The 12,000-nt window shown below is 47.8% G+C and overlaps 1 protein-coding gene across 1 annotated transcript in view; it reads right to left on the reverse strand.

Annotated features, from left to right (window-relative positions):
* The window catches only part of Shc3 (SHC adaptor protein 3), a 124,663-nt gene extending 115,794 nt beyond the window's left edge, over positions 1 to 8,869 (reverse strand). The window contains exon 1 of the mRNA XM_032884350.1: positions 7,337 to 8,869. Within this exon, the coding sequence (XP_032740241.1) occupies positions 7,337 to 7,810 (474 nt within the window). The 5' untranslated portion in view covers positions 7,811 to 8,869. The remainder of the gene's footprint in view (positions 1 to 7,336) is intronic.
* Between the last annotated feature and the right edge of the window lie 3,131 nt (positions 8,870 to 12,000).

The raw sequence follows: 12,000 nt of genomic DNA on the forward strand, positions 1-12,000 counted from the left end.
CTCAGAACACCTTGACTTTGAGGGGTTTCCGATGTGTTAACATGGCTACTGGGTGATCAGGAACCCAGCCCTTGTGGGTACTACAAGGCCCTTTCCCAAACTGTCTCCTTAAAATGCCTTTTCTGCAGACTCGGGGTTCATGGCCAGTTTCTCATACGACCTGAAAGTCACAGCTACAAATCCAGATCTCACTGTCTGGCGAACCCTGGAACAGCACAGTGCATCCCTAAACCCGGAATCCTGGGATCGATGTGTCCACGGACCTGACAAGCTGCTGCTATCAACTCAGCCATTTTGAATCCTGATCTCTGGAAGAGGCACCAGCCGGAAGTCGGGAAGGTATGAGCTCCCAGAGAATAGCAGCAGCCATCTCCTGTGGTGACAGGAGGGTCAAGAGGCACCCAACATACCTTCGCTGACTCCCCTAACAGGGTATGAAGACACACTATGTGGCCCCAACTGTGGGAAGTCAGATTTCCATTCTTCACACACTGCTAGAGGTCAAGTGATCCACAGGAGATGCTGTCCCCTCAACTCCAGTTAGGTTAACACTGTTCATAATTGTTTGAAAACTCAGAAGTGAACATGCAGGAAAGGCTCTCATGAGATAAGGTAGGCACAGGTGAACGTGCTTCACAGGGCTTCTTGTCAATGCTGTTGCTTTAGGGGTGGGGATGGTGAAGGGAAATCAAAGTAGCACAAAATTACTTGGCTTTGCCACTACAGGAAAGCAATGATTACCACAAGCACACTGGAAGGCACGTACAATTCACACATACACAAATGTCAACCATCCTTGCATGCAATTAACCATACTCTGTGGTTACTATCTATCCTAGAGTATAGTCATCACACACACACACATACACACACACACACACACACACACACACACACACACACACACACACGGTCCATATACATGCTAGAGTACAGTCATACATGCACAGTCAGTATACATGCTAGAGTATAGTCACACATACATGCATGCATGCATGCATACATACATACATGATCAGTATACATGCTAAGAGTACAGTCACACATACATACATACAAGATCAATCAATATACATGCTAGAGTACAGTCACACACACGGTCAGTATACATGCTAGAGTATAGTCACACATACATACATACATACATACATGATCAGTATACATGCTAAGAGTACAGTCACACATATCCATGGTCAGCATCCATTCTAGTGCATACACTGTGGTCAGCATCCTCCCACGCAATAGCCGATTCCTGTGTTCAGAGTCTCCTACCTGAATGATACTCTCTATCCAGCAAGTACCAGAGGTTGTATGTGGTAACATGTTTTGTGTGCACACCTGGCCATTTCTTTCAGCCTTATATATTCACACCTCTCAGTCATATATTCATAATGATCTCATTATGAATTAAATGATTCCACACTTTCCTCATCCATTTTCATGAGTGTACTAGCCCCTCCTGTTCCTGCTCATCTCTACCGTGCTTTTCCACCCAGCTGGCACTGGCAGCAACCCTGGCACAGCAGTCCTGCACTCTTCTACCCAGGGGAGTGCACTTCTGAAGGTGCAGTGCCTGTCACAGGCCCATCTTTCCAATTAGGTTAAGTGGAAGCCTCCCAATCGTGACTCCAGCATTTCTACCAGTCCAGCCTCCTGGTTACAGCTTCCAAAGCAGGACAGTATGGTCAGGAGAGATTAACTGACCATTCGAGCGCAGAGTGAGCTTCCCTGCCTCTTACCAGCCAGCCCAGACTCTGATACATGATAACCCATGCTGAGGCTACAATTCAACACACCTCGTGAGATGGTGACTGCTCTGTCACCAGGGCGCTGCTTAAAGGTTGCTTATCATTCAGCCTTTCAAGCACAGGCGTCTGTGGAAAAGTAAACCCAGATGCACAGGCAGGTCTGTTTCATGCAGGACAAAGTCTCACTGATAGCTTATCGTTCAGGGTGACTTGTTTCTTAAGCATGAATGTAAGCAAGACATGCTAGATAATTGGGTATTTCTAGAAATGCGGCTTTTGAATGAGAATGAAGACTTTCCCAATCCAAAATATCATTGGTTTTTCACTGATTGGTTGCAGAGATGGAAGGGAGCATGTGTGTGAGTATGCGATATGTGATGTGTTGCACAGGTGAAAACTGTGTGTGTGTGTGTGTGTGTGTGTGTGAGAGAGAGAGAGAGAGAGAGAGAGAGAGAGAGAGAGAGAGAGAGAGAGAGATGGAATATATGTATATGTAGTGTGAGGGTTGTATGTTTGTGACATGTGCTATATCTGTATATTTAGAATGTGTGGCATTTGTGTATATCTATGCAGTGTGGTATATGTGATATGTGCTGTCTATGTATTATACAGTGTGTAACATACATATATATATATGCAATGAAAGGCACATGTATGTGAGATATAAGCTATGCATCTGTGTATAGTATGTGACATGTGTGTATATCTATAGGTATGGGTAGTGTGTATGTATATGACATGTGCATATGTTTATATAATGTATGTATAAGAGTACATATGTAACATAGTGTGTGTTGTGTAAGTGTAATATGTGGCACTTGTGTATATCTGTGATTGTGTGTAGGATGTACAGATGTGTATATATATGACACATGGTATATTTGTGTGGTAATCAGTTATGACAACATGTATGTTTGTAAGTATGTAGGGTACAGACTTGTACTCCCATGTGTGGTGTGGTATGTGTGAGTGTGGTTTGAGTATATCTCTAGACAGTTTGTGTGTGTGTGTGTGTGTGTGTGTGTGTGTGTGTAGGATGTAAGGTATATATGTATGGAAAATGTGTGGTGTATGCATATGTATGTACCTTTGCAGTGGGGTATGAGGCATAGGTATGTGGCAAGTGTATTCATTTAACAAATCAACACTTATGTCACACAAGAGAGGACACGTTTTTCCAGACCAAATTAAGAACTTAACATGTCATGAGAATTTCTAAAGCTATTGTTCAAATGTTTTAGGCACTATTTGCATGCAAGCTACATATTACAGGGTAGTTAAACAACTTTCAGAGAAAACATCAACCTTTAAAGTTCAACTCATCTAGAACCAAAACAAAAGCCCAATTAATTTCACTATCTAAGGCATCATGGATGTACTTACAAGGACTTGGCAATGACTATTTTGGATAAACTTTACTCATGGTTACTAAAAAATAAAGCTGGAAGAAAAAGATGTCGTTATAGATGAGTCAAATCAAAATTTAAGAATAAATTTCGGAATAAATCTAGTTTTTAAAAACCACCCATAAAGATAAATAGAAGATTAATGAATAAAACAGATGACTCACAAACTCCAGATGCCACTAGATTCATAAATCAGAGAAAAATTATTTTAAAAGCATTATTTAAATTTAAAAAAAAAAGACTTTGCTCTGGAAGAAAACCAGTCCCAACACACCAGGAAATAACTCCCTCCTTTTCAGTTGGTAAAACCTCTTCTAGCCTGGGGAGTCAGTGGTAGAATTCTAACTGAGCATGTGCGTGACCCTGGGGTCAATTCCCAATAATAAAATCTCCATAGGTAGCCTGTCATTTTCACCCCAGGAAAGGGTGATGCCACCAACTGATCAGAGGGGTCAGCAACATCTATGAGCTTCCCAGTCTGCCAGCTCCTTGGGTGGCAACCACAGGGTGCACAGCTCTGTGCAAGGATTTCAAGCCTTTCTCCTCAGTTCGATCTTCTTATTTGGGGCCTGCCCTAAATGTGATCACTTCTCAGCACATCAACCCCTCTCAGCCTTTGAAAATGTGATTCTAAAGAGCCCTTCTTGTGGGGAGCAGGTTGGAGCCAAAGGCTGTCCTGATGCAGACCATGGTCTCACAGCCCACAACTGTAGTCTCAGCCTCCACCATTCAGTTCCCAAACCAGACCTTAGACCTGCTTATCCACAGCTGTTCTTCCTTGCTGGGCTCAGACCAGCTTTCCCTCCTAAAGTTTCCCTGACTGGAACTAGGAAAGAGAAGGAGGAGCTGCCCGAAAGATCCACATGACAGCCACACTTGTGATACAGATGGGCAGCCTCAGAACCACACTCCTTTATCTCCAGTTATCTCCAGGTGACCCTCACATCCACATAGAAAGCAAGCTTTAGATTGATATGTAAGGACACAGTTCATGGCTCTTAATTGTTAGGGTTTCTGTTCTGTTTACCCGGGGCGTGGCTTGTAGTTCATTCTCTTAATTAAGCAAGTGTCTGGAATACTTAGAGGGGTAAAGGAGTGTTGCCACCAAGACCTGGCTGACACAGTCTAAAGCTGAGCCCTCCAGAGTGCATAAGCCCCACCCTCATGGAACAGCAGGCTCAGGTTGCCGCTAAGTTGGCAGAGTGCTTATCCAGGAAGCCCCAGGTATGATCCCCAGCACCAGGAGATCTCCATGGGCCAGACAGGGCTGTGTACACATGCGATCTCCATACAGAGGTGGAGACAGGAGTATCCGAAGTTCAAGGTTGTCATTGGCTGTACAGTAAGTTCAAAGCCAGCCTGGGATACTAAGACCCTGTCTGAGTATGTGGGGGGAGGGGTGTGCTTTTTTTTTTTTTTTAATGGAAAGAAAGGGGTAAACCAACAGCAGGCTCAGAGGTGGCAGAAAATGTGGCTTAGATGTGCAGTGTGAGCTTGGAATCCTGCTGGTTGGGAACTTTTTTTAGTTTTCAGTTTTTCATCCTTCTTCAGTGTCCGCAGCTGCCCCAGAAATGGTTCATTTTGTAAACAATCAAACCCACAAAATCCACAGTGCCCCTCTCAAGTAGATGAATTTGAAGTATCTGAGTTATCACTCCTCCCGGATTCGACATCCAGTTGCCACCTATCAGTAAGTATTTCTCATAGATCGTTTGTGATGATGCAATGTTGGAGTTTTCCTGAAAACTAGAAAACATCCGGGGTTTTCTTTAACTTAGAAAAAGAAGTGTATAGAAAAGAATTGAGCCCTTTCACAAAGTCTAAACCTTCAGGTTTTAGAACCGAGCTCCAGGTTTAAGATGCAGGCTTTCGAAGGTTCCAGAAGGATGCTTCATTCATCAGTAACACCATCAGAGAAACACTAAAGTAAGAGCGTTTTAGTTTTGTGGGTTTTTTTTTTTTTTCAATAAAACAAGTCGGTTTTGAACTCGCCATGTCCATGTGGGAAATCTGCTCACGTGTACCAACAGAGGACCACGTGATTAGTTGAAGGAAACATGCACACAAGGATTGCAATTGTCCTTCGGTGTCTAGCTTCCTTTCTGTGTGATCTCTAGCTTCTCTGGAGATGTGGGGACCACCTGTGGGTTTATGCTCATGGGAGCATAAACATTCACAGCTTCTGACAAACAGCCGGGCCAACAGCGACTGGGTCACCATAGTGGGTGTCACTAGCGACTGGTACCTGCCCTTCTGTGTGTAAGTGCCTCTGAGGGACTGCTGTACCCTCTTCCTAGGGACCCAAATACCCAGTCAGCTTTCTGGCCCTGGATATATGGCCGCTGACATTGGGATAGCTCAAAACTGTCCCCACAGAGAGATCCCAGGTTAAGAAGGCTGTCTATCTTCCTATGTTGGTCATGTGGCCTCATCTCACCAGGGCAAAGCCTTCATTAAAGTGATTTTTCTCCCTAAAATACCACTTAAATTTGTCTGGCTGAATCTTCAAACTCCAGATTCACTGACCTACTGTTTGACCACAGGTACAGCTGACGCCAAGCCAAATGGTTCTTTTAAAGTATGAGTTTGAGAAATGTCCCTCATTTTGAAAGCAACCCTCTGTTTTCTACCAAATACATACCAGCATCTTGACCCAGCTCTATTTACCTATTTTTAAACGCTCGGCGAAAGCAAGCAGAAGATGCGATTACGAGAGTACCAGAGGTAAAGACTGTATTCCAGTCACGGTTTAACCCTGAGGTTGTCGGGGGTTAGGTTTTGTTTTCTCACTTGCTTAGTTTTGCTCTTTGGGCCTGGGACATATAATTTAAATGAGCAGTATCCATCCTTTCCTGAGACAAACTCAACAGCGTGTGTGTGTTTTACGCTGATTTCTGTACCCCCTGTGAGAGTACGGCAAGAGTAGATGGGATTTGCGTACAGCAGCTGAGAGGACAAACTAAAAGCAGACTGGAGAAGGGGGGCTCCTTGGCCACGTCCCTTGCATGTGTTTTATACAGTCAAGGATGATGGACGTTCCTTAGAGAATTTAGTTCCAAGCTACCAAGATACTGCATTTTTATCTGAAGACGTGTCCTATGGAAGTTTTAAATTGGATCTGAAACTACTGCTTACAGACCAGACCATTGTCCCACGGGTTTGTTAACACAGGTGCCTGAGGGAGCTTCTATTACAACAGAAAAGCAGTGTCCTGAGTGAGTGGGAGTACGATGAAACGGATCCCTGGACACTCTCCTGGCCCTCATCTGGGCCAAGCATGGCTGCGGCTGTGGCTGCTGCAGCTGGTCTGGCTGAGGGAAATGGGCGCTTGGCAGACGGGCTGAGCTGTGCTGAGTACCTCACAGGCCATGGCATACTTGAGAACCGCAGGGATTCTGTCAATTACGTTGGGGATATTATTATTATTATTATTATTATTATTATTATTATTATTATTATTATGTTTCGAGGAAAACTCCTTTCCATCAGGTGGGTCCACAACCTCATTCCCTCTTAGTCCGTTAGCAGATAAGGCTTATGTCACCCTGGAAATGGTCTCAGATGCTCCTCCACTGTTGTAAACCATAACAGTTCAGAACCAAAGAAAATATGTCTGGGTAAGACGCTAGAACCCATCTTACAAGGAAGCAAGGCAGTGTCTGCCCTGCCCTCTAGAAGCTGGGCGTTCTTGCTCTGGAGGGGAGCTATGGCCCACCCTGCCACCAGGGGAGGACGCAGAAGTTGTGACACTAGGACACACATTGCTCATCGTTCACTGGGGAGAAGCCTGCCTGCCAGGTCTGACAAGTGTATCTCTAGTAGGGCCAGGCCACGTTCTCAGGGATAGATCCCTAGGGAGGGAGGAACAGTAGCAGGACATCCGATGAAGCCAGGTGGCCAAAGCGTGCTTCACCAACGGTGCCCTGGGGAAAGCGGGCTCCATGAGATATGACCAAACAGTTCAACCTTTCCCCCACACTGAGCATTTGTAATTCACTCCTTGCCCTGTCAAGAAAGAGGATGGCTAAGGAGGGCGCATTTCCTCCCATTCAACTGTCGTCTGTGGTCCCTGCACCCTGGGGTTTCAGAGAAGGACATCTGTCCCCAGTCGCCCCGACTGCCCCCTCCCCACCGCACCCCGTCCCCAAGACCCCCACCTAGCTGTGTGCTCGGGTTACCCACCTTGACCACATAGGTGACTCCCGACCCCAGCACCTGGTCGCTGGCGTGCGGCGCGCCCCGCGGGGGCCTGGGCAACGGCTCGTCGCTGGCCCGGCTCTTCCTGCTGGCGCTCATGCTGGCGGCCGGGGCACGGGACCCGGGGGTCGCGCTGCCACCGTCCGGGGCCGCCAGGCTGGGCGCGCTGCAGCTGCCCGAGAGCCGCGCTCCTGCCCGCTCCCGGGCAGCCGACGACAGGCCACGCAGGCCGGAGCTGGAGAGTTTCAAGTGGGACACCTTGTGGAGCAGGTGGCCCAGGCTGCCGGGCCCATCGTCCGGCGCCTTGCGCAGCGCCTCGCCCGACACCAGGTAGGGGCTCGCCGCGGGCTCCGCCGAGACCTTGCCGCCGCTGCCGCTCACGGACAGGCTGTGGAGAAGGTCATCGACCGATGTCACCGAGTCATTCCTGAAGCGGTTGTACTTGGTGCGTGGAAGCATGCCCCTCCGTGGGCTCGCCGCATCCACCCGGGCGCTGCTGCTGCCGGCCCCGGCGCGGACTGCCGCGCATAGCACACGAGCCGCGGTGCCCCGAGCGGGACTAGGAGCCCGGGTCCCAGGACAGCCTTTCCGGAGAGGGACAGACGAGGCCGACGATTGAGCCCTTTCACCGTTACAAGGCAGCAGAGCAGCAGCCACGCAGCGCGGGCCCTGGAGACCGCGGGTTGGGGTGGAACCCTTGCCTTGCAAAAGTCATAGTTGCCGCTGATGGAGCGAGCGCCCAGCTGCACGGGGCTGCTCCCAGAAAAAGCGTGACTCACTCTGAGGAGACCCTTCTCAACAAAGGCTCGGTGAGCTCCGCAAATCACTTCCTGTAGCAAAAAGAGAGAGAAGAAAACGACATCCACCCGCTGACAGCAACTAGAGCCAATCAGTTCTCAAATTTCCTTTTTCTACCTTCGCAGATATTTCCTTCCAATCTTTGCCTTTTCACCTACCCCCTCCCCAGCTCGCATTTGTGCCAAAGGTAAAGCCAGCTCCTTCAAATGATCTCTTGAACTTTCTGGAACCCATCAGTCCATGCCAAAGGCTTGTTCTTTCCTTGCTCAGCTCATGTGGATGAAGCCCAGAAGTGTCTGACAGGGATGCGTTAAAATGTGACGAAGGCTTTTTAAGAAGTCTCCAGGCGAATCCTGATGAATCCTGATTTGGAAAGTAGCAAGAATTTTTAAGTAGGAAGAAAAAAGAGGGGACCCTTCACCAGCAGATGAATATTTAAGGAAAAAAAATACTGTCAGTTTCCTGTGGTTTGCTTTTCTTGTTCAGATCAACAGAGCAGCCATGACGAGAATCGGTGGTGGTGCAATTCCTGGACCAATTCACGGGGGAAAAAAACCAAATTTGCACAGGAATTTCTTCTCAGTAGAGCTCAGGGGGTCTTCCCTAATAATTTACAGCAGTCAGCAGCCTTGCTCAGCTAGGGTTCGGTTGAAAAATCTACTTCAAAAAAATAAATAAATAAAACAGTGCTTCTCTGCTGAGCGGCAACAGGCTCCAGAAATCCATGCCAAAAAAGAAAAAAAGAAGAAGAGAGGGCTGCGTTTCGAGCTTTATTCCAACTGAATGTTTTTAAGTCCTGGAAGCATGCCTTAGTAGCACTACCAATCTATTTCAATGTCCCTTCAGTTGCTGCTTGCAGCCCTGCAGTCAGGCAGGGGGAAAAAAATGCGGCTGCTCTAACTGCCCATCAAATCCACAGCAAGAATGGCCTCTTCCTTGGGAGTGAGGCCCAGGCTTGCAGTGGCACGCATAGGCCTTCTTCCTGGCGCTTAGGAGAATAGGACACCAACAGCCTCCCCGAGGGTCTATCCAAGATTCTGAGACCCACTGACCCCTTCCTCGGTGGCCTCTGCCAGGTGGCCTCATGCATTAAGATAGATAACCTTCACCACAGAGAAGTCAATCGCTGTCAAAGTTTCCTGGTAACTTCTGTGCAAGCGAATGCATTTGCCTTCTAGCACACTAGCAGGTCACCCTGAGTCTTCTCACGCCCAGGGCTGATCTCGGGTGGCAGTAAGGTTCCCAGGCTTTCTGGGAGTCCCAGGAACGGAGTTTAGGGAGAGCCACCCATGGCGGTCGTGCAAGTAAGGCCGGTTCCAGAGGACGAAAAAGCGCAGAGCTGCCAGGCCCGCCCAGGCGCAGCAAACGCGTCCCCACCGCTCTCCAACCGTGCGGCAGCCCTAGCCCAGCAGCCACCCCGCACTCTCTTTTCTCCCTTCCCCTAGCTTGCATAGCAACAGCAGATGCGCACCCCACGGACGATTTCGATGGTGATTGGAGTCCCCCTCCAAGCTGAAGCAAGTCAGCCCCACCATTCCCAAACCGTGGTCTTCATTAGAAGCAGACAAAAAAACGACAGAATGTGAATGAGATGCTGTTTGTGTGAATGAAAGGGCCGGCGAGCGAGCCAGCGTTTCTGTGAATGGAGCGGGTCCTTGCAGCCGGTGCCAGGCAATCCCCTGGGCTCAGGCGGCCTCAACCAATGAGAGGCTGCGCCGATGACTCATTCAACAAAGGCTCGCTCAATAGTGGAAGATTCCATTTCAATCAAGGGCGGGATCTTTTATCCAACAGCAGTGTGGGAAAAAAAGAGAGAAAGAAAAAAAAAAAGAAATAACACCACCCAGATTGATTACAGAAATGCTGGGAGGAAGAGACAAGCCGGTATAGAGAGAGGGGGAGAATTAGCTTTATAAGGTGTTGGAGACTGTCGGGTCAGGTCCGGGTGAAGCAGGACCACTCTCTTGGAGGTGAGCTGTACCCAAACTTTCATTCACTGGTTCTTCTACCTCATGGAGCAGCCATGAATGTACCAGCTTTTATTATGAATGCACGCAGAAGACAGAGTCAAAGGCTAGCCTCTTCCCCCTGAAGTCCTTCCTAATTAAGGAATAAAAAAGACCTATGCAAGCTAAGTCTCCAGAGCGGCGGAGGGGATCCCAGAGCAACATCATTTAACCCTTTAGCCATCAGAAGACTTTGGATTCTATTATGAGGCCAACGGAGGGAGCCGAATGAGAAAATATGAATGGCGGTGTAAATTTACATACAATTAGAATCGTTGGTGTTAGATTTTAATATACCAAGAATATAATATACAACAGCTAAAACTGCTGTTAGCTGGAAAATGATATGGATATTTTGGTATACAGGAAAGAGAGAAAAAAATTAAATAGCCCAAGTGCGTCAGATGGAGTTCCACAGCCCCTGCAGGGGAGCTCTGCTCACGTGCTGGTCCCAGGAGAGTCCTTTGTTCGCCCTAGGGAGTCTGGCTGTCGCTTATTTTAGGCACCATTCTCCACAGCCCAAGCATCTGGGGTTGTCAACCCTCAACAAACCGGCACTGGTGAGAAAGGGGATTGATAATTCTAGAAGCCATATCCAAAGTCTGCGCTATGCTGTGGAAATCACGTGTTCACTGGACGCTCACGTTGAGGTGTAATCCCGGCCACCTTTCTTTCAGAAGGTGAAAACTTAAGTCTGTGTCATTTAGGGGAGGGGCTTCTGGGACACTTGGGACATCAGACTGGAGAAGCCTCAGTAGTTGGGGGCAACAGACCCATCAGTAAAATGCTTTATCTTGCAAGCAAGAGGACCTGAATTTAACAGTCAAAAAACTCACATTAAAAGCAAAACAAAAATACAAACCAACAAACAAATGGGTTGGCGATCCAGTGTTACATAGGCAGAGACAGGCAGAATCCTGGGGTTCCACAGCCGGCCAACCCAACCACTTAGCAAATTCTAAGCCAAGAAGAGACCCTACCTCAAAAAAAAAAAAATGGGACCAGCAAGATTGCTGCAGACCTTGATGATCAATCCCCAGGAGCCACACAGTGGATCGAGACACTCGTGAAGTTGTCCTCTGACCCCTACACACATGCTCGAACATACATCTAATGAAAAACTATTTTTAAAGAAAATATGGCTGTCATCGGAGGAATGAGAGTGGAGGTTGTTCTCCGTCCTTCATGTGCAGGCACGGCACAATTCCACACAAGTGCACCAGCACAAACACACAACTGCACACACATGCCCACACAAAAGGAGAGAGACAGAGAGAAAGAGAGAAAGAGAGAGAGAGAGAGAGAGAGAGAGAGAGAGAGAGAGAGACGTTCCCAATCTCTCACTGTCTTAAGCCCTGAGCCACTTCAGATTCTGTTAACAAGAATCCCATCGCCCGAGGGTCGAGGGTCGGGGATTTAGCTCAGTGGTAGAGCGCTTGCCTAGCAAGCGCAAGGCCCTGGGTTCGGTCCCCAGCTCCAGAAAAAAAAGAAAAAAAAAAAAAAGAATCCCATCACCCGTTTCCTTCTCTCAGCTGTACCAGACCAAGGAGCCGAGGTAAATTATCTTTATTTATAGCTCACTTAGCTTATTGGACTGTGTTATTAACCAGGGATATGGATGGAAACCCTATAACAATGCAAAGACAGTGACTGCCGACAGTGACAATTGCTTACCCTTACCACCTGCAGCCGGGGTCTCCACTGAGAGGAATGCAGGGCAAAGGCCATATTTCCTACCTGGAGCAATCACTTTAATCACGTCCTTTCATGGGGTGGAGAGTCTAACCAGGTGAGGTGGGGAGGGAAGGTACTAACTACACTCGAGTGATCCACTTAAGGTTCGGA

The sequence above is a fragment of the Rattus rattus genome, chromosome 14, assembly GCF_011064425.1.
Source record: "Rattus rattus isolate New Zealand chromosome 14, Rrattus_CSIRO_v1, whole genome shotgun sequence".
Classification (NCBI taxonomy): Eukaryota; Metazoa; Chordata; class Mammalia; order Rodentia; family Muridae; genus Rattus; species Rattus rattus.